This window comes from Polyodon spathula, chromosome 5, assembly GCF_017654505.1.
Source record: "Polyodon spathula isolate WHYD16114869_AA chromosome 5, ASM1765450v1, whole genome shotgun sequence".
NCBI classification, from domain to species: Eukaryota; Metazoa; Chordata; class Actinopteri; order Acipenseriformes; family Polyodontidae; genus Polyodon; species Polyodon spathula.
In genome coordinates this window covers 66,103,837-66,127,551 of record NC_054538.1, presented here as the reverse complement: position 1 = coordinate 66,127,551, position 23,715 = coordinate 66,103,837, and the positions used below count along the sequence as shown (strand labels likewise).

The window sequence follows — 23,715 nt, the reverse complement described above, 5'->3', positions numbered from 1 at the left end:
TTCACTCAGACTTGGCTTTCGCCAAGATTAAATGAGATAGTCGTGGTGGGAATCAGCCAACGCTTTGCTGTAATATAGAAGCCTTCAGTGCTTGTCCTGTGCCAGGTGATGTGGATTTCCTATTGCCCGGTGTTGATGGCTGAAGTGTAGTGCTGTCTCCAGGGATATGCCTATTTGCGTACTCCCTAGCACATCAGTACATAACAGGGGTGATGCTGGCTCCAAAGTGCAGCCTCCCTAGCGTCTTCAGTGACAAACTGACAATACTAAAGAAGATAGGAACAGGCTGCAACAGAACAGTCCCAGCACGGTTGTTGAGTCTTTAATTGTTTTTAAACAAAACAACTATTGCTACTATATACAAAACAATAATTTATGTGACGATGCTGCAGTAAGGCACTTGCAAGATGATGCATTGTTTTAAAGCTGATTGCTCTTGATGAAGCCTGACAATGGTACTCAGGCCATGCATCATTGGAATGACCTCATATATAAATATCTCCATATTCCAAATCGGCGCTGCTTTATCGGGACGCCTCGGGAGAAGATAAAATATCCAGAATAAGCAGCTGTCCCAATTAAATGAGAGGCAGTTGAGACAACCATAGTCATACTTTTTGGTTTCTTAATGAAAAGAAAAATAATGAAATTGCATCACATTATATTTTTTTAGTGCTAAACAAAATTTAATCACTGTTTCTTATTTCTGCATGAAATTAAAAATAATGAAATCACATCTTATCACAAGGCGAGGCACCTGCAATGTTGACACGCCTACTTTCTTTGCAACAGCAGCCTGAGAAACTACAGGAAACTCCTCTTCCTTCAAGAGTTCAACGTGGTTTACACAATTTACGCAAGTCACAGATAATCACATATTCACTGCACTGTTCTACGCGACCTGTCTTGCTCCAAAAAGCGATTTCCGTTCATCATTTGAAAATACTGGATCCCAATTAAACAGAGTGACGTCACAAATTAAACAATATAAATAGCACTGGGAAGAACCTTCTCCCAGAATTGTATCCCATTTAAACAGAAATCCTGATTACCAGTATCACAATAAGGCCATGCTGACTGTATCAAATACAAGCAAAGAACCAAACGATCTAAAGCCGCAGTGAGAACATTGTTAGTGCCATTCAGAGGTAGGAAAATGGGGTTATGGTACATTTAACTCGCACACTCAAAAATAGAAAATTCTGCCAAAATTTTGCTCTCTAAGCTTTAATAGGTCATTTTAAGAAAAATAAAGAGAGGAAAATGCAGAAAAGATTCATTTATTTATGAAATATAGATTAAAACATTACTTCATATTACCGTATTCCTTCGAATTTAACACACACTCAAATTTATAACGCAGCCCAGATTTACCACCCTCAATTTGAGGAAAAAATAAAACATCAAATAAATATACATTTACAAAGATATAACCTCAATTACGATGTTTTATGGTACAAAACTGACCCGAAACAGTGTTGTTGTACTGTTTAATAAAGATGGCGTCTCTGTCGTACACATACCAGTGACTCACTCACAGCATCACGCATCCCGGCAACAGCAAGCATGAGATAAGGCAACATGTAACCCAGCAACCACAGCAACATTGACCGTATTGCAAACACAACAGTCGGAACCTGTTGTAAACCTTGCAAATCCTTTAAGCGATAACTGCAAGCCTGTCCAAGGATTCTTGCCTGTTATTGTTGTGCATAAATACTTTCTATATGTCTAGAGGGTTATACACTGCCCAGTATCCTCACAAGTTATTATTTAAGCATGCATTACTATAGATCAATATTAATTAACCACTGTAAACTTCCTATACTAATAATAACTTGCAGTTCTGGCTACATTTTTAATGGTTAAAGCTTTGAATTTTATACAACAAAACAAACCACATAAAACAAATAAAACAAACCACAGACAATGTGAATTTTATTATTTTATTACACAAAACCAATCTCTAGATATTATTTCAAATAGAAACATGAAATGAAATACAGAAGGTTGAAAAGGTCTGGTTGCAACAACTCAGATCTAAGCTCAGTCAATGAAGAATTCCACTCGCGTAGCAAAAAAGGTTAGCCAAAAGTTTCAAATCCATTCCAGGTTTTGTCAGAGTGTCTTTGAAGAAGGAAGTGGTGTTCTCTCTGAATCAAAGTTATTGAATACCCACGTTGATCTTCACTCGAAGTTTTTAATAACAGCGCTCTTTATTGTAAGGTATAGTGAATAAATATAATAATTGTCCAGCTTACACTACCCTACACAATTTGTTTTACCGTTTCAGTTTTCAGAGCTCTCACAGTTTCCTTTAATAGTTCAAGTTTTCTTTTAACAGTTTTAAAAAATTTGAGCAGAGTATCCACAGGAAAGGGTAGTTTTGTCCTCAAAACAAACGGTCACAGGTAGATGGTAATTTCTAGACCCCCTTCTGGTACACAAAATCTTTTCTTAAACTTTCGCCAAAGAGGTGTGTTTGCACTCTGAGCTAATCACTGTCTTTCTCAAAATAAGTACTTTGATTGGTGGCTGATATCAGAAAGAGCTTTTTGAAGTTAATTACCTAATTTTTAAATGAATGATGTAAAACTTGTTTTTCTCATGACTTCCTTAATCTGACTTGGATTTTCATTAGACCTGTAAATCTGTGATGCCCAGTCCAATACGAATATTTTGATACCAGATTGGATATACACAACCAAATTTGTCATCTCAATACACTGTTTTACCCTTTTAACTTAACTTAATTTTAAGAAAACATTTTACTAACAGTCTATATTACAATATCTGTATTTATTTAATCACTGTTTTCAGTATTTTCTCCATATGAACAGTTAAATCATTATAGTTTTCCCTCAAAATGCCAAGTTTCAGGTTTGTTTGTAATATAGTCATCAACTTTATTGATTAATAAGATCTTGCATCAATATTCTCATATAATTCTTAATTCCTCTTAAGAGAAATGCTTTAATCACAGAGCATGCTTGCCCCGCAATCCCATTGTTCCCGTTTGCTCAGAACTGAACCATAAATTACTCAGATCTCTCCAGACCATGGCCACCTTTTTGGAGACGCTTAACTTCAAATAACTTGTATCTTCCAGGACTAGATGCATATCTGTTCCTGTGTCTGTTTCTTAATCTAGTGAAGAATCACTTTGAAATTTCCAAAGACCATTTGTCATTCATTGTTTATACAAAGTTCTTAAACCTTAAGCCAAGTCTGCAGACAAGTCGGATAGAGGAGAGGGATTGAAAACGGGGGGGAAATCAAACCACAGATACATTACAGCCATCTGTATAAGTAAAATGATCAATTATATTCAATCATTAATTTTCCTCAAATTAGTAACTTTAAAGCACATTTGCATTACCCATCTTTTGTTATTAATCAATTTGTTATTTTTTCTTTCTTTCATTTGTATTCATCAATCATATATCACACCGATGAACATACAACAATTAACTTGAGTTATCTTACAGATTTCTGATATATATTTTTTTATTTAACAAAAATGTTCTTGATGTAATTTATTAAGGCAAAAACATTGGTTTGCAAGATGAATAATAAGATATTGTATATGTAGCAATAATAGTCTTTATTTGATATAGACCAATTCATGCGATACATCTCAAAGCGCTTTAAGTCCTAGAATAATAAATCATAATCATAAACAATCCCAGCAGACTATATACGTTAAAGTAAAACACAAGTACTGTGCAAACTCATAAAAGCCAGTTTTTAAAAAAAAAGTTTTTAAGTGTCGTTTAAAAGTACCCACATTCTTTGAATCCTTAATTATCTGTGGAAGAGCTTTCCATAACTTAGGAGCATAGCAACAGAAAGCCCTATCTCGCATGGACCGGAGCCTGGTTTTTGAAACTCTTAAGTGCCCAGCATCAGCAGATCACAAGTTTCGCACAGTGTGTAACTTGGTGTCAAACCGGTGTTATACAGTATGTTCAAATAATTTAGTTCTTATTAGGACTCAAGCAGCCGAATTCTGAACATACTGTAGCCTATTGAGAGCATGTTTTGAGGCACCAGGAAGCAAGGCGTTGCAGTAATCAAGTGGAGAGGAGACAAAGGCATCAGATAGATGAGAGAATAGGTCTTAAGCGGGCTGTGTTACGCTGGTGAAAAAAGGACACCTTGGTAACATTTCGAACATGTGCTCCGAAAGTTAGATGAGGATCAAAAATAACACAGAAATTTCTCATTTCAGAACTCGCTCTAATTTCAAGCCCATCAATAACCAAACTGAAGCCCCCCACGTTACTCAGCCGACGTGGAGAGCCAAGCAGCATAACCTCTGTCGTATTGCAGTTTAGCTGCAAGAAATTCTGTTGCATCCATAATTTAATTTTCGCCAAACAGAGTGAAAGCACAGAAACAGCTATTGCGGTGTCAGGTTTAGTTTGAAAATAAATCTGAGTGTATGTTTCCTTCAATGGCTTTTTTTTTTTTTTTTTTTGCTGTAATAACTTAAAGTCTATTCATATATTTCTGGCAGTGTTGGCAACTAATTCTAAAAATCTATAGGTATTGATGGATTATTCTTGTTGGGGAAGCATCTAATTTTTTTAACAGCCCTAATGGATAAATCAAGATGAATATTCATGTTCAGAATTGAAATGAAATATTCATGACATATGGATATGAGAAATACTTTAGCCAAGCATTTTGGGGCCTCTGGATTATTACAGCAAATGTAAGTAATTTTAATGAAGATATGAATTAAAACTCTACAAACAAAACAGGATACAGCATTTTATTTGGTCTCTTCGTGCATGTCTCATAGGCAAATGTTGAAGTCCCAGGTTGTTTGGTGTATGGGTTGTTTCTAGCTTGCTTGGTTGCTTGCTTATTAAACAGATGAGGATTAATTCTGTGGAAATTATCATTGAGATTATTACAATGTGCTTTTTATGTGTACAACCTGTATACATTTATTGGTGGCTGCCCTGCTAATTATTCTTATAAAAATACTAATTATATCACATTAAATAGAAAGAAAATATAGACATGTGTACTTCTAAATGTTTGCATTTATTTCTATAATAAAGCGAAAGTTTTTCTCATATAAAAAATACAGTAGCCCTTCTCAACCCTCTACTGGATCCTAATTCACAGGCCCTTCTAATATTAAAAATCTGGTGTTTTGCTAATTAAAAAAAAAAAAAAAAAAAAAAAAAAAGATTATTATTGCTCTGACAACAGGTTAAGCTTAATAGATTAATCAATCATGTAAATTAATATACATTAATACAAAACCTAAGCTAAAGTACATTACTAACATATTGAAGTTAAATAAATATAAAAAGTACTTTAATTTCTGTTCCAATCACATGCTGCACAGTTCCCAGCTAAATCTAACAAAAATATAATGATTTGCAATGCTGGTATATTATAAAATTGTACTGTATGTACAACTGTAATATTTCTAGGTTGTGAAGGCCTTACCGGTCCGTGTAAAGCTTATCAATTGCATTTTTAGAATGTTTCCAGAAATGGAATAAATGAAAATATGATCAAACCAACAGTACAAAGGTCATTCTTGAAATCAGGTCTTAAAGGATGTGTTGCAGTAAGAATACCTCTGTTAAGAAAGGGGAACAAGACTAAAAGGCTAAAATTGTGCACACTAACACAAATTCGACTATGACAACAACACCTGTCTTCCAGTCCTGGGTTTGTCAATTACAGATGATGTTTCTCTGTACTTGTTGATTATGCTTTGGATACCACACCTTGAAAATCAAGTGATGCAAGCTATTTCACTCAACATATTGCCTTCTTTATGGAAGTCAAGGTTGTTATAATAGAAGAAAACACTAGTGGAGGCTTTGAGTAAATTGTTGATGCTCATAATGCATCAGAGTAGAAAAATGCAACATGTCTAAGACTTTTGCACAGCAGTGTGTATATATCGTAACACAGCAGGGAGGGGGTTAATATCCTCCCTGCCAAAAACATGTATTTATTTGTTTAATTGTTGTTTAATTATTATGCATTGTTTAATTATCCCCTGCACCTGGCTGCCATTGTAAATTAGAGCCAGGAGCAGGGTATTTAAAGAAAGCAGACAGTCTGTTCAGGGCTGCTGCTGTGTGAAGAACATAAGAGGCCTGATTGAATGTGTGCTCAGTCGTGTCGCCTTTTTGGTATTTGTTAAAAACTGTGTTTTGTTTTGTTTGGGGTTAGTTTTAACAGGTCAACAGCTTATATACATATATAATTTTTAACTTATTTGTACCAGTTGGGGGTCAAAGCAAAAAAAAAAGTTGGTTTAAATCCATAACCAGTTGGAGTAACAACCAAACAAGAGAAAAAGAAAGAAAAAAAAAACTAATTTTAAGGTTATCTCTGTTTACAGCACTTTATATTTTAATTGTGTTAAGGAACATGATAGCGTCCACATTTCATTTTCATTTGAGTGATGGCTGGCACTTGCTTACAATCTGCCCAGCATTACTGAATACCTGCTCACTAGGGACGGACGTTGCCGGGATGCTTGACACTTCTGACCAAAGATACAACTTTTGAAATGATCTCAGTTGTTTATCTTCATTTTTACTCAAGGGTAGTTAAGATTAATAAATGTGGATTTTGTTTGAAGGTTTGTAGGGTGCTACCTCATTAAATGCTCACGCAGATTTGTTGTGTTACTGGAGTATCCAGGAAGGTGAGCTCAATTGCACGCAGATTCAGTGAGTCAGACCTGAGAGGAGCAGAGAAGCTCTGCGTTTAATGCAAAAAATAATGTCTGATTCTCCTTTGCTTAAACCCTTTACACAAAAACGATGCACACGCTTGACTATCGATAGTTGTCAAACCATATGATGCATCAATAAATCAATGCATCACCTTAGCTTTAGAAAAAACATCATGATATCAAAAGTGCCCAGCCATTTAAAGTGGAGATATCAAAAAGCCAAGTTTCAAGAAACCATTGGGACAATCTTGTTAGTAGAAACAATTGGGGCAACCTTGGCCCCACCGCTTTTACAGTTGTGTCTGTTTGTTTGGTGCTGGACAAGGTTGTCCCAATGGTTTCTTGAAACTTGGCTTGTGTTGTTGATATTTCCACTTTAAATGGTTGGGCACTTTTGATAACTTGGTGTTTTTTCATGTTTCCAGTGTGTTTTTGTTTCCAGTGTGATCCGCACAGAGTAGCTGAAAGAGTATAGCATTTCTGCAGTGTAAATTAATGAGTATAATAAGTAATATACAGTTATTACAGCAAAGGACACTGGATTTCTGAAATATTGCTGTCCAGCTGATACAAATCAATTTGCAAACCTTAAAAAAATTACCAAAAGTCGACCCATTTTTACACTTATTTCTATCAGTGTCTGAGTCTGCATTGTGCTGTGTTGGAGCACTTACAAATGTTATGAATCTGAAATACTATGCTGTGGGCATATCGTTGTGATTTTAATGTATTACCTTCACCTTATTTCTTGTCAAAACTGACAATTAAGGAGCGTTAAGTTTCAGCTGTGTGCTCTACTTAGTTTGCCAATGGGTCATTAGCACAACCAAATAGGCAGAGCAAGAAAATATTTTAGTTTTTTCAATGTCTGCACTGTCGGCTCCTGTGGCTGTGCTTTGAATATCAAACATGTATTTATTATTTTGTGTCCATATTTTGTTCAATACCTACAGAAAACAATGCAGTGGATGTGCTTACTCAGATTTCTTTTGGAGAAGTAGAGCTTTTTCCATCTTATCAACTTTTTGAATATCAAATTATGAAAAAGCTGAGATAAAAATGGTATGTGGTCTTGCCATGAGAATAGAAGTGCACATGTTGATTTAAAATAGTTTGTTCAGTAACAGCACTAGAACGTTTAGAATCCCAGAATATGAAAATGCTGATATGAAGCAGAAGTTGAACGTGAACTTAAAACAAATGATTTTACTTTTGTTAACAGTATAGGCGACTGGCTTACTTTTGTTTGTTTTAAACAGAGTTTGTGTTGTATTTTGTGACAACTGGAAAATAAAGATGTGTCATTTCCCTAACCACACCAACACACTTAGAGCGCCGAATCTATGTTAATGTGATTGTAGCTAACAAAACATTCCATAATAATTCCCACCTTGTATATCAATCCATGCATTCAAGACAGTGTACAGCGCCACAGCATTCTGCTTCTAAGTGTTTTAAAAGCGTTTTTTCTTATTGGCGAAAGAAAAGCTGACAATTTAATGTTTGCGGCCAAAAGCTTACATGACTCAATTTTGAACTGCTTCTACACTGGGTAACATGATTATGGAAAGAAAGGATTAAAAAAAAAAATAGACCCACCATTGAATTCCAATCGTGCTGAAATCAGTTTTGTTAGATGTAGCTTGAGTTTGAGTATCGTCAATTTAGCAGCCAAGCATGATACTGGCTCCATCATTCTATTTAAATACACGTGGCAACAGTTCTTAACCCCCAGCCCCCATAACTGTCAGCAAAATGTGTGGCTTGTAGAACAGCACACTGGGATATATCATACCTAACGGACACAAAAGCATTTATATTCCAAATACGTTTACTTTCTTAAATCCTCAATGTGAACGTCAGAATAACCCCTCCATTGGTCTCTGTTTCGTTATCCCCTATGGCGGGCAGAGTTAGCCAGAGAGCTGTGCTGCCTAAACAAAGACCGAAAGGGGATAGTGCTGCAGGAATAACTAACAGCGTTTTCTTGACTGTCTTTGCAGATGACCCGACAATGCAGGGACTCAAATACCGACAGCTTCAAACTGGGGAGATGATCATTATAGTGGTGGTGCTCATCATGTGGGCAGGTGGGTGTCTTATTCTAGACAAAGGCAATATTACACTGTCACAAACCTATACCTTCCTTAAAAAAAAAAAAAAGAAAAGAAATAGACTCTGACACACTAACACAGAGAGTGAAATATTGAAACACGTCAAATTACCTCACATATCATAACACAAGCCCCTCCCTGTCTCTCTTTACATACATCTATACATACATGCTGCAGTTTTCAGAATTATAGGCATTTCCACTTGACATCCCTCCTACAATGTGTATGCCTGGTATAACGCTCGTCCCTTGTAAAGCACTTATTAATAGTATGATTGCTTAGCATAGAAAGATCATTTTCAGTTCACTAGTCACATTTTTTAAATTATTATTGGCATATAATTTTGTAAATGTGGATTTCCCCTGAACCAACTATGAATTCCTAAAAGGGTTGACCCCAGGCACACTTTATAAAAAAATGCTGAATATCATTGTGGAATATGTGAAAATAGTATAGAAATATGCAATATTTAGACTACATTTGTGTAACTAATAAGAGAATGGTCTCCTTATGTACAGCTGTGGGGTAGATATTGTATGACATCTTACTATTAACAGCACTAATATTATGACACTTCTAATAATGTTTCATGTTATTACCCTTACCCTAGCCCAATCCACCTTGATCTTTCATTATACATAGTTTGTACTGGAAAATCAGGAATATCTAAACCCAACCATAACCTAAAGTAATCTTTATTACCAGTTATTATACGAGATAATTAGACTGATTTATAGTGCTGAAAATAGGGAAGAAGTGATAATATATATATATATATATATATATATTATATATATTATATATATATATATATATATATATATATATATTTTACAATTTTAGAAAGAGGATGACCAATCAGAAAACTTAATTTCAGAAATCTAGTGGAAAATCTTTATTTGTATTTACCTCCTGTTGCTGATAGGGAAGCTCTTATGCAGTTCCCAGAAATTAGTAGGCAGCATTTCTAGGGGAGAAAGTAGAACACACCCAATGTGTCCTGTCAGTCAACCAGGGAAGAGTAAAAACACACAATACAAATTAAATAATAATAATCAGAAAAATAAGGACCTACTTTTTACATCACCACCACAGATAAAGAAATACCAAAATAAACAAACAGTTCAGAATCTGACTTTAAAAGACATGCATAGACCACTGCAACTGTAAACAAAAGAATCTGCCAGGGACACAGTTACTTGTCCTCTGTAGTTAACGAGAACGCATAGAGATTCCACAGAAAACCTCCTGCTGTTATACATTTCATTAGAGCCTAATCCCAGGAAACTGAGATTATAAAAACTGTCATTTCCTGCGACCTGCTTGGTGACGGGGCTTCTGAGCAGAAAGAGTTCCTCCTGTCAGACTTTATTAAGAGAGACCCAGAGCTGACAGTTCAGATCTGCCCATATCAATGTCGCATCTCACTCTCTTTCACCTCCTGCCTAATAGGGACCTTCTACAGCATTCATTCTCTAATAATATGGCTGTAATCAATGTGTTACAATCCAAGCAAGGGTGACTGGCTCACTCTCTTTCTCTTACCTAGTAAGATAGTGTACAAAAAGTTCATCAGCATCTGACAAAATGAGTCATTGTTCCCAACAATGCTTTTGTAGTTTATTAATTAAATGATAAAAGAATTACCTCATCTGTTTGAGTTTTAACATATCAGTCTGGAATACACATACTTCTGGGTTACATTTCTGTTTTTTTTTTTTTTTTCCCAGCTGTGATTGTCCTGTTCTGCAGACAGTATGACATCATTAAAGATAATGATTCAAACAACAGCAAGGAAAAGGCCAAACCTTCCTCTGAGCACAGCACGCCTGAGCGACATACAGTGGGGCTGCTGCACAGTAAGGTGAGTGCAGGGTCTGGCATTCAACACTCATAGAGAAACAAATACAGCTAGTGCTTGTTTATCCACTGGGATGGTTAGATCAGGTCTAACCAAGAGCCAGTGTCTCAGTCCATTCAGCATCTAAATACTCACCTGTGACAGGGTGCTCATGTCACGTGTGTGAGTAGCCGCTGCTTAAGCAATACAGAGAGACTTGGGAGGTGGAGTTGAAACTCCAGCACAGGGCCGCAGGATTTATTCACAAACACAGAAAGTAAACAAAGGGGTCATGTGATGTTACCAACGATGGTAACGCACAGAGGACACATGCTGCAAGCTGTACATAACACACAATACAAAAACTACAAATAAAAGGTGCTACACAGGGTGAGCGCTAGCCTTATAAACGAGGCATCCCGCTCCAGGACCGGCTACACTACGTAACCCTCAATATACATTACATGGGATCACTATCCCCAAACTAACCTACTTATGAGCAGGTATACATGTAACAACTCCTGCTACTTCATACGGCCATGGCTGGGCATTGCCTTCACAAGCACCGTCTTGCAGTTTCAGGGTTGCATAGCTGTCATTCCTGCTGAGTGCACGCAGCTCCCCTCTGTGTAGCATGGTGTTGCAGTTGCCTAGAGCGATCTCCACCTGATATTTTTATGCTGATGGACACACAGTCAAGACCAGCCCACCTGCTGATTGAGGACTGGCACAGCCAATCACTCGCTGCCCTTCCTCTCAACCAAACCTAGCAGGCAGCATTTCTCAACTGTGCGCCCTTCTGTAAACAATAATTTCATCAAACAAATCAACTCCAAAAAGACACACAGTAAACCCATTCCCACGTATAAAATTACACCAGCACTAATTCCCCATTGTGTAGTGCAAATCAAATAAGACAAAATGAATAGAACCAGTAGCTCATGGGCTCCCAAAGAGCGCATCTGGTAAAGGCACTCCGCGTGGAGTGCAGGATGTGCCCTATAGCCTGGAAGATCACAGGTTCATATCCAGGCTATGTCATTGCCGACTGTGACTGGGGGTTCCTAGGGGGCGGCACACAATTGGCCGAGCGCTGCCTGGGTAGGGAGGGCTTAGGTCAGCAGTTCACCACACACCAGCGACCCCTGTGGCCGATAGGGCACCTGCGGGGGTCTGCAGTGGAGCCATTCAGATCTGTGTTGTCCTCCGGCACTGTAGGTCTGGTGGCTTGACGGATTGAAATGATGGATTGGCAGGAGCACGTTTCGGAGGACGCGTGTTTCAGCCTCTGTTTCCCGAATCGCCGGGAGGTTGCATCGGTGAACCGGGATAAAAACAATTGGGCATTCCAAATTGGGGAGAACTGAGTTAAAAACCACTGCCGATGACTACATTTTAAAAAAATAAATAAAAAACAGTTGCTCATGTACCTGTTAATATTCTGATGAACCATGACAGCATAATAAGATGAGAGACCAGGATACAAACCATTTTGGATAGTACTGCAGAAGTGATTTTCAAAACAGAATATCCTGTACAAAGGATATTTTTTATTTATTTAAGTTAGGTCAATTTCAATAGTGAGTACAAGTCATTTATAATCCTTCAAAACGACATTACATTACAAGACTGCAGTAAGGGCAGAGTTTTGTAGCTGTTGCGCAGATGTAGTTCAGATTTGATTCTGAGAATATCTGAAAATCAGCAGGATGTGAATACTGAAGCAGAAATGGTACTACAATAGTAAGTGAATCTAAACAAGAAATGATCTTACCAAATTTCCCTTTTTAAAATAACATAATGTTTATAGCTTGTTTGTTCTTGTTAGAAAGTGGTGTAGATAATAAATCTGGAACAAACCTGCTTCAAAATATATTTGTTTCAGTTGCATTAATTCAAAGTGATAAGAAGAGCTCCAACCACCGCTCTGTGAATGTAAGCCCCACCTTTCCCCTGGCGATGCTGTGGGCATACATTCCTTCAACAGCACGTCTGTCCACCTGTCAGAATATAGTGTCGGTTTAAAGCCTCTCCCAGAATGAAACGGCAATTGCATCTGTTCCACGCAGCCTCATGTCTAATTCACTGTGTGGATGGTGCGTAATAATAAACATTGATACAAAAGTATGAATGAATTAAATCCTATTCAGCTGCTTGATATAACTGTCATTATTGTGGGTTTAATGATAACCATGATGGGCAGACAAGTGAATGCGGCAATAATGAGACTCTGAAGCAGATCAATGTGATTATCCCATTATGATATGATTAGATTGGCCAACTTATTGCTTCTTTGAAGTAAATGGCAACAATAAGGGATAATGAACATTCGTTGTTTATTTGTAGAGTGAACTGAAAAGAATACTAGAGAAAATATGACATTTTGGAACCTTTGCATTGCGTTCATTACATAAAAAATGAATGTGTTACATTGGATAAGTCACCAATAGCAGACTACTGGGTGTTAAGATCATAATTCTGTGTATCGGGATTTATGGTTTTGCCAGTAGTTGGTGATTTATCGGTTTATCAAATGTACAAGGGGTTCCATCATGACACATCTTATTAAAAAATTGCAACACATCGAAATAGTAATTTAGTGGTCAATATGATTCATCCTTATCCCGCTGAGATAAGCCACAGCTGGATTTTATTGTATCATTTTATATGTCATCTAAAGTAGCTGTGATTATCCCAGGATTACCCCTAAAACAACTGGTTGTAAAAATAAATAAATAAATACATTTAAAAAATCTACTAAAATAGCTATGGCTTATCTTGTCCTAAGAGGGTATAGGGTTATCAAAGGAAAGATTTGGTCAATACTTTCTGTAAATTTACACAATATTCACAATGCAAGCAAAAACATGTCTGCACTCAATATTAAGGTTGTCTGTGCTGCAGCTCTGGATACTGGAGCCAGAGGAAAGCTAGAGCAGGTGTCGTGGAGTATTTTACCTAAGAGGAGGCTAACTACACAAACGGTAACTTTGCACAAGTATTGCGTAAGGTTAATGCTTATTACACAAAATGTTGCTATATTGGAGAAATAGTTATTATAATGGCAAAAGATACCTACTTGTAAATTCTTCATGTACAAAATGGCTCATCCTGACTTCATTAACGTAAACCCATGTACCAAATTCTAAAACCATACAAAATAACAGCAAAGAAAACAAAAAGAAAAACCGTAACTTCTCTTCAAGGAACACAGAGAAAACAGCACCTTTTAGTATTGTTGTGTTATGGTTTTTTTTCTTTTTTTAATAAAGCAACTCAAATGAGGAAAGCCAGCACCGTAATTGACTAATGAAATTAAGTGTATTCCAAACGACTTCAGTTAAGTGCAAAAGTTCGATGTGTTCCCAAGCAATCCGTTCCCTATCTGAGCAGTCAGTTTGCAACCCTGCAAAACCACGGCATGTGAAAAAAAATGCACTGGAGTGTAATTCATTTTTATTTTGTTTTTTTTCTATTACAGTTCGGTTCTCTTGATCTGATTTATGGTAGCATTGGGAAGCAGACATGGGCCACTGGGGCAATGTATTAGTTACTCGTTAATTTGTAGGCCAAGAAGGGTTGGAATTGGATCATCCCGTCCTGTAGCATTGCCAATCTTCCCTTGTTAACAATTTTCTCTTTCATTTGTGGTTAAATGACATAATGTAGGGGAGGCCCATAGTCATGGTAAAATCCCTGGTGCAGTGTTACATATTTGTGCATTGTTATCTCCATTAGACTGTTGCGTCTTATGTTTCTGTGTTAAGGCTGTCATTGCCCAACGCAATAGCACTGTATTTAGCGTGTTTTTAATGCTTGCTCCCAGAACACTTATGTAATTCCCATTTGTGCATTTCCACGCCTAATGTCAGTAGTACGTTCTGTATATATTACAGTGTTGGTCATTCAGTATTTAGTTGCATTGTTTGGCTTGCTTTGCCAGACGGAGAGAGTGCTTATAGTCTTGTGGAGGTGGATGTGGAGGTGGATGCGTGGGCTCTCCTATACTGTTTTACATTTACTGTTGAAGGGTTATTGTTAAATAGTTTTACTGTGCTGAGCTTACGTTCTGTCAATGACAGTGGGCAAGATGGTGCTTGAGGAGACTAGTGATGGGAGAGTGACTGAGCTCCAGACCGCGACCCAGGAGGCAGACGGTCAGTGCTTAATTTGTGCTGGCGCTCTTACATTATGAAAGTTATAAATCTCATAATATTTTTTGCTCTCAGGTGCATGCTGTCTGAGAATTTGGGATTCTCAGTCAGGCATAATATAATGTACCAATATTTTCTTAAACATTCTTCCATGCGCTAGTTAAGAGACATGCACATTTGTTTTTCGTTGGCAGCTGAGAGATGTGGGAGTGGAGTCTGAACGTTGCTTCGCTGTAGAAGAGAGATATATTCTTCTCGACACAGGCAAATACGAGAGAGCATGCCTGGGCAAATGTGTACGGCTCTGTAGCTGAAGAATATATCCAGAGGCTAAAAAAAATAAAAGTGAAGTCTGAAATTACTGGCATATTTTATTACTGGTTGCTTTTAATTTATTTTTCTGTGCATACTACTACTTTGTATATGGTGTGGAGTATGTGATTGTAAATTAGTAACATTAGTACACTTTGAAATAAACTTGTTGTGATTTTGATTGTGAGGTTCTTAAGAACTGTATTGTTGCTAAGGATACAATTATATCACGTTGGTCACAGCTTTCACAGAACCCGTGTATTTTGTCATTTTCCACTCAGCATGAAAACAGGAAGTGAGCAGTGCAAAGTTAAAGCAATTAGAAAATGTCAAATAAAGGTGAATACTTACACAGAACTAAAAAAAAAAAAAAAAAAAAAGTAAAATGGCACAATTAAGTTCTAGGCAACTAGCAGAGCAGTATCCCAAACAATTTCATGAAAGTGGAGGGAGCAGCTTTAAAGGAGAAACAAACTTAAAATTAACCAAAGCCTTTTGTGCAGAAATATACCATTGCATACCCTTGATAATGCAAAACCTAAAGGGAGGTCAGTTTACAGTTTTGGATAAGCATGAAGCCCTGATTTGCAGTTCTTGCAGTAGTTGCTCTGCGCAGTGCTTAACAGTAGGACCTGTCAACAGTGCAGATGACAGAATGAAATCAAAAGTTAACTTTTAACATACATATTGTAATACCAAAAACCATAGATGTGTTTAAGTAGACATGAATGAAAAGGATAGTGTTATAAAATTCTCAATTTACAACCAGATAATTTTATTAAAAAATAAAGTTTCAGCGTTAACATTATTTTGTGAAATCGGACATCGTTAAAATTAAAAGTAAGCATAGTCTTGTTACGGTTGTTTGAAAAGGTACGGTTTAAAAACAAAAAAAAAATTGTTTATTATTTGTTTATTTAGCTGATGCCTTTATCAGTCAGCTGCAGAGTCACTTACAACAACGTCTCACCCAAAAGACAGAGCACAAAAAGGTTAAGTGACTTGCTCACAGTGACTCGGTGAGCAAGCCAGGATTTGAAACAGGGACCGTCTGGTTACAAGCCCTGTTCTTTAACCACTGAACCACACACCATGTTTATTTAGTAAATATATTAAACTATTACATTATATTATATTAATTTTTTTTTTTTTTTAAGTTCAAATCTAGCCATGGCCATTCCGTGAAATTGTCTGTTTTTAGCTGTGACTGAGCCATGATTTTTACATGTCTTTAACTTGACAAAATCATATCCTTAATTATTGTCACTGCTTTCGGCCCGGTGTTGCATCTTTGCATCCCCGGCCCCCTTTGGGTCTCTTCGGAACACATCTTGCTTTCTTTCAATGTACGTGCACCCTCCAGTGCTATCAAGTAAAAAATAGCATAAAGAAAAGAAGAAAAAAGAGAGAAAATATTTAACACAAAAAGGAAGGAAAACACTTAACATGATAGAGGTTAGTAAGCTGTGAGGTAATGAGCTTGAGGTCACTGCAGCGGATACCTAGAGTAGGAAAGCTGGAAATAGAAGGAACTGTATATTCAGAGCATCTCCAAAAACCCCAAAAATGCAGATAGGCATATGGTTTCCATAGTTAAATCATCGAATGGAGAAAAGCAGCCTTGGTGGAGAATGGAAATCAAGTTGCCAAGAATGTCTATAGAGATAGGCAGGCGAGCAGGAGATGGAGCCAGTGAGCACTTGGAAATTCCCCGTAAGAGACGATGAACAGCTGGGATTGATAGTATAGTAGAAAAGCGATGGACATCAAGCGAAATTGGTGTTGAATTCCTGACAAATAGGATTTGATTGTAGCTGGTGCCAGATGTAGAGAGTCCATTGCATGAACTTTGAAAGCCATGATCCCGTCATCACCACCTGACGGCTGTGGATTACCCTATCCTTACACTTTCGTGCATGTGAGAAGCTCGCCTCCACCAGTGCAAGGCTTCCCAGCATACGCGAGACACGGTCAGCCGACGGTGTCTGTCATGTTTGGAATGTAGCCGGAAGGCATTGAGCCACGCTTAAAGCAAAACGTTTTTTGTACTGGGATTAATTGGCTCTTGGCATCATTGAGGGTGAGACCCAGCCTCGACAGATGTTCTGTCACTATTGCCATGTCGGCCACTGCCCCTTCCTGCGACTGGGAACACATCAACCAGCCATCCAGGTAATTCAACACCATAGCCTGGTTCTGGACTGTGTGCAGTCACACAATGGGGCAGCGAGCACCTACAGACAGAGGTGCTTAGTCTGGACCACGTGCAGTGCAGTCAACAGGGTGGAGCAAAGCCTACAGACGGAGGGCACAGGGGCACTGAAGCATCAATGCACTGAGGGCACCAAGCACAGAGGGTGCAAGCACCGAAGGTACTGGGCAAGGGTGCCTAGTCTGGTCCATGTGCAGTCACATAACTGGGGCAGCATGTAGCTTGCAGTGGAGTATAGCCTACAGATGGGTACTTTGGAAAAGGACTTTTTTTTTTTTTTTTAACTGCAAGGCAGTAAAGAAAACGCACACACACAAGAGCTGTGAGGGTAGAAAGTCACCACACCAAGTGGCCGGTGAACTGTCAGATTTTTGGCCGAGCGCACCAAGGGGGCGGGCCGAGACTATCTGGCAGAATTGACTCAACAGCGGGGCTGTTTTTTGTAGCTGCAAATAGCAGAGGAAAAATCACAAAACGGCATGTGCTGTAAGGTTAGAAAGCAGAGTATAGTTCAGTTCACAGAAGCTGGGTTTCTGATTCCAGGAAAGTGGCAAGCTGACTTCCAGCAATGAACTGCAGGCAATAAATTGCAAGGGAACTCCAGAAAACTGGAGTGAGAGCTTAATCACAGCAACTGGACAGGTTAGTTATACCTACCGTACTTACCTGATGTGAGAAGCAAAAGAGAATGTGATCTCTGTGGAGTGACTACTTATTCCCTCGGTAGGCGGGACCGAGGATGTCACTCCCCAGAAGGGCCTATCGGCAGGTCTGACATAAAATGCTCAGTAAAATACCTGACCTGTGGCAGGCATATCCCAAAAGTATTGTTGTTGTTTGTCTTCAAATTGAATGGGAACTACAATTGAGAACTGTTGTATTATATTATTTTACAGACATTAAAAGAGAATATTATTTGAGTTGTATTTTGATTTTGAATAATTCGTAGAAGCAAATTTTACCACCATGCATGGTGGCTTAAATGCCCAAAATGCTGTAAGCTACTTACATAACAAACTAGTTTTAAAATCAAAGTCAATAGACACTCTATTTTGTACATCTCCTGTCTAACTCAGGTGAACTTAGGGCTGAGTGGCCTGGGAATTAGTGACAGGGCTGTGGATTGGTTCATGGACTACTTAGGAGGCAGTGTGGTCTAGTGGTTAAGGCTTGTAACCAAAAGATCACTGGTTCAAATCTCACCTGTGTGATATGTGGATGACACTATTCTATATACAACTGGATATTCTGTACAGGCTTTTCAGAGAGATCTGCAGACTGCACTCAAACCATATTATTTTGTTGTAATAGGAAGAAAATTAGTAATCAGAACTGGACTATTACTACTTTGTATGGTGAATCACTCAAGAAAGTTTCCTAATATAAATATTTAGGTATATGGATCGATGAGCATCTTACATTTAATGATCACATTGATAAACTGCTTTCAAAATTAGGACTTAAACTAGGTTTCCTTTTAAGGAATACAAAGTTGTTTTTCTCAGGTTAAATATTAAAGTTAGTGACTGTTACTATTCTACCTGTTTTGGACTGTGGTGATTTTATCTGTCAGTTTGCTTCCAAGCAGTCTTTGCAAAAATTGGATGTAATATATAATTCGTGCTGCCGTTTTGTTTTAGAGTGCCCTTTTTTGGCATATCACTGATAGACGTATAAAAAACTAGGACGGTTCTCATTGACAAATTGAAGGCTTTATCACGGGTATTGCTTCGTTTTTAAAGTTATTAAAGGCATGGTTCCTGATTATCATAGTACCTTGGTCAAAAAGGTCAATCCTGGCTTTAGTTTGCGATCTCATGATTCTGGTAGTTTGGTAGTCCCAAGGATACAGACACGATTAGGAGAATTGGCTTTTTCTTATTGACTCCCAAAGACCTGGAACACTTTTTCACATGGTTTAAGAATGGAATTTCATAACCTCTCATTTTTTGGTTATAATGAGCATATTGGGGATTTGCTTAATTCCATGCCCTTGCTTTTCTTTTAGTCCATATTGAAAAAGAAAAAAAAAATGCTGCATTACTGCGCCTTTGTTTAGTTGTTGTTGTCTAAGGCTGGACCACACAAATATTAATTGTGTTGTTTTATATATGATTGTGTCTGTGCATGACAGGACCCCCTTGTAAATGAGGCCTCTGTCTCAATGGGTTAATTTCCTGTACAAATAAATAAAGCTGTGGCAATAAAAATGGTCTCTTTTTGCAATGTCGGGGTCAATTAGGTAACAAGCTTCATCAGAGCCAGTCAAGGGGTGTGCTTAAAGCAGAAATTTAAACTCAGTCGGTGGTTACTCAAAAACTGGAAAACTAGTTAGTTGACTTTTTTGTCAGAGAAAGTGGAATTTTGACGCTATATAAACAACAAAGGCATGATGTTTCCTGAACTGAAAACCAACCTGTAAATCTGGACCCCATCCATGCCCATATATGTGCACAAATCAGTTGCAGGTTAGAGGTTTAAAACTGTGATGTAGCTTATTTTTTTTTTTTTTTTTTTTGTAATTTCTAGTCAACAGCAAGCAGACAGTTACATTCAAGCTTCCTGTTATGGGCTTGGGAATTTCCTACCCATAAATATATTTGAAAAGTACTTTGCAACTGAAAAAAAAAAAAAAAAAAAAAACAGCATTAAGGTCTGAATAGGATAAGTGACATCTGTGAAATTGCAGGGAGACCTCCGACAATGGGAAGATAATTGAATCAAGAGGGGGGTTTTCTACTTAGGCAAAATACTATACATGCTCATCAGTTCCCTGGCACCTGGTTGATTACACACAATGCAGCACACTTAACTTAAAACTAAAATATAAAACAATGATAATAAAGCTAATAGTGTGCTGTTCTGATATTTAGTGTTGCTGGGTATTGGACCCAATTTAATTATGTAAGATAGTGAAAGACAATTGGATGTTGGGTATACAGATATTCACATACTGTAGGGACCAGCAGTTACCTTTGCTAAACAACAGATGAAGTCACAGAAGCTGGCATTGAGGGTGTAAAAAAAATAAATGGTGCTTAAAACTATGGACTATTGTCTATTACATTTGTGCAAATTGTGATGGGTTTTTTTTGTAACATTATAAATCATAGTTGTCAACATTCCTGTACAGTGCTTCTCATCCTGTGTAAATAGTCTGTCCAGTGCACTGAACACTAAGACAGAATTCACAAGTTAAATTGTCACACAATATGTTAAACAGTTAATTCTCAATAGTATTTTAATTTCTAAGTTATGCATTGTATCTCTTATTGTATGAGATGTTGTTCCACACAGATGGAGCGGCTTGAACCACTGAACCCGCACAACTGAAGAATATTGTAACAAAGCATATCCTCAAAACAATGAAAACACCTTCCCACTGGAAATAAATACACACGTTTATAACTGATGGTTCTTTCTTTATTACAGTTTCAGAAAGCGCCATCAATCAACATCATTGAAGTCTGACCCAAGAGTACAGTATGTTGGCCTAAAGACAAACCATCTGAAGAGGCTTTTGTGAGATGGTGGAATGGTTCCATGGTGGGAGGCCTTTAACCCAAACGCATGTCGCAGTCTAAGCCATTTAGCTTTGCAGGAAATGTGCATGAGGCCTCAAACACAATGCATGACAAATGCAAGGTAGCACCCAATTTATCTTGATGATTGATCATTTGGAAACAGATCCATCTGATCTTGGATGTCCACTCACAGGTGTAAACAGCGAAGGACGAGAAGATAGGGTTGACACATTGCATTATCTTAACATTGTGCATTCTCTGGAATGAAATGTCATTTTTTTTGCCACCCTCACATGTTTTAGGAGCAGCCATATATGGCAGGATATAGGACACAAAGATACCTGATGTGGATGTTATCCAGATACACACTGATTCTATTGAAGAACATGAAGCCTGGGTTTGGGTAAAATTTCCATTCCCTTTTTCGAGCCTATTTGAGTACTGACTTATGAGCCTACAGTACATGACAGGTTATGATGTTCCTGCAATATTTATCCAACTATTATTAACTTGCCACAGAAATATCAAAAATTATTTTCTTTCAGTCAAAAATGCATTGTGCTTGTGAATCAACAATAACCATGTACTGTTATAATTATGGCCTTGAGAAATTCACAGCAGATTATTAACACGTTAGCTAATAGCAAATTACAATTCATAAAATAGTCGTGTTAAAAGATAAGGTGCTGGTGTCACAGTTAAGCACTGTACATGTTAAATGATAAGACATGAATTCAAAACATTTTACTAGGTTTATATCTGATAACGCGACTGATAATGTGTTAGCCTTTGCTAGTAGTATCTGCAAGAGGGTAAAACAGCGTTCACAATTTCAGTATAAACTTTTTTTTTTTTAAACCGTTTCCCAAACTGTTTTAAAGGGCATTGGAAAAGTGCAATGAAAGAAAGGTTAGTACTGTATACTGTACAGCTGATGTAAAGTGTGTAAGAATAAAACCTATATCTTAAATAAGATATTTTAAACATATCGAAGTGTTTATTTTAATTGTTTGAGATGGACAAAAGAACATATTGAGGTGTAAAGAATATTATCGCTAAATTTGTTTACATTTTTTTGGAATAGCAATTACATTTTTTAACAGTTAAATCTCTGAATGATATACGATGGTATATTCAGTACATTACTGTTATTTATTTATTTATTTATTTATGTTTGGGGGGGCGGGGAATTACACCAATAACCATTAAAATGTCTCCAAAATTACAAAGTTTACACTCTGCTTCCAAATAACAGAAAGGGGTCTGATACAGTGGAAAGAAAGCTGTAAAAATCAAATGTCAAAAATAATACATTTGCTGATTATATTATAACAAGCACTGTGACAAGGGATGTGCATGTGCAGCCTTGATGTCAGAATAAACTGTGTGTTAAAACTTTTAATGAAATTGAAATAAAAATGTTCTACTGCTGTCCAACCCTGATCAAGGAGGAGTCAAACCCTCTACATGTTTCATGCACAAGTTTTTTTACATTGAGAAAAATATATCCTCCCTGGATTCCATTGCAAGATTCAATAAGGACTATAAATCTGAATTTAAAGGCTCCGGAATCTGTAAAACAAAGACACCAATGGAATTTATTTTGGTTCATAGTGACTGGGAATAATTGTGAGTTTAAAAAAAAAACTGTTTCTAATGGTAACATTTAAAGCAGTGTGTGTTTAAGATGTGCCTAGTGCCCTTGAAAACATCTGATACGTGAATCAATCCTGTCATTGACATTTGCTACAAATCTCTGTTATCTGTAGAACTAAATTACACATGAGCAATTGTTAGTCAAATCTTCTGTTAATTTCTCAAGGGCCTAGTGATGATGCTGTGTTCAATTCAATTCAGTTTTTTAAATCAGTAAAAAATAAAATAAAATAAAAAAAAACACTTAATGGAATAAAATAATTAAATATATTTTTGAAGCCCACAACAATATTCAAGACACAACGTTTCTTCTTTTTCCAAAAAGCTTGTAATCATTTTTTTTTTTCTAAGAAGTGATAGGTTTGTGAACTTTGAAACGTTATAAAGATTCAACGAACCTGCTTGGACATGTTGTCCATTATAAATACATGTGTTTATATAAGTGATATCTATATGTGATATATATATCTATTAATACAACATATATATAATTATATATTATATGGCATAATTAATCCCTTTGCACTAGAAATTTTTTTCTTTGGCAGTAAATTAAATCCCTTTGCACTAGAAATAATTTTTTCTTTGGAGTTATGTGTTTTTCAGATTAAATCATATACTACTATACTCTGTGTCCTGTTTTTTGTTGTTTGTTTGTTTTTAGAAAGTGTGGTCACAAACCAAATTAGCTCTTTTAATACAACAAAACTTTATTCAAATTAGGTGCTTGGCATGCACCCACATCAAACACAAAATATTTTAAAAACTGCCAATGTGAGACAATAAAAGTGCACAACAGGTAATCATCGTGGAATTATTTAATTCTCTTTGAACCCCTTTAACATAAACACCCTGGAAGTGCTCAATTCCTGTTTCCTAGGTTTGTCCCCAGTTCAGCTCTGCTCTCTCCCTCTCACTTAATTAATGGAAGCATTGTATAAACCTGACATTCCATGGCTCAACTGAAAATATTGGATTTCTTTACTCGATGGACCACAACCTCTGTGGAGCTCTGCATATATTACTGCTGCTTCTGTGCCATTGACTCAGCCTAGTCATATCTTTTCCAACAAGGGCGAGGAGGATAAAACTGGATTTGCAACAAATCTGAATAGCATTTTGGATACAGGCTCGAATGTAATCCCTTTTTCCACTGTGGCTGCCACAGATGAATCCAAGCAA

The 23,715-nt window shown here is 37.1% G+C and overlaps 1 protein-coding gene across 1 annotated transcript in view; it reads left to right on the top strand.

The window, feature by feature from the left end:
* The window catches only part of LOC121316187 (fibronectin type III domain-containing protein 4-like), a 58,773-nt gene extending 35,898 nt beyond the window's left edge, over nt 1–22,875 (top strand). Inside the window, exons 4-6 of the mRNA XM_041251069.1 lie at nt 8,725–8,811; nt 10,566–10,699; nt 20,786–22,875. Of these exons, the coding sequence (XP_041107003.1) occupies nt 8,725–8,811; nt 10,566–10,699; nt 20,786–20,824 (260 nt within the window). The 3' untranslated portion in view covers nt 20,825–22,875. The remainder of the gene's footprint in view (nt 1–8,724; nt 8,812–10,565; nt 10,700–20,785) is intronic.
* Nucleotides 22,876–23,715: the final 840 nt, after the last annotated feature.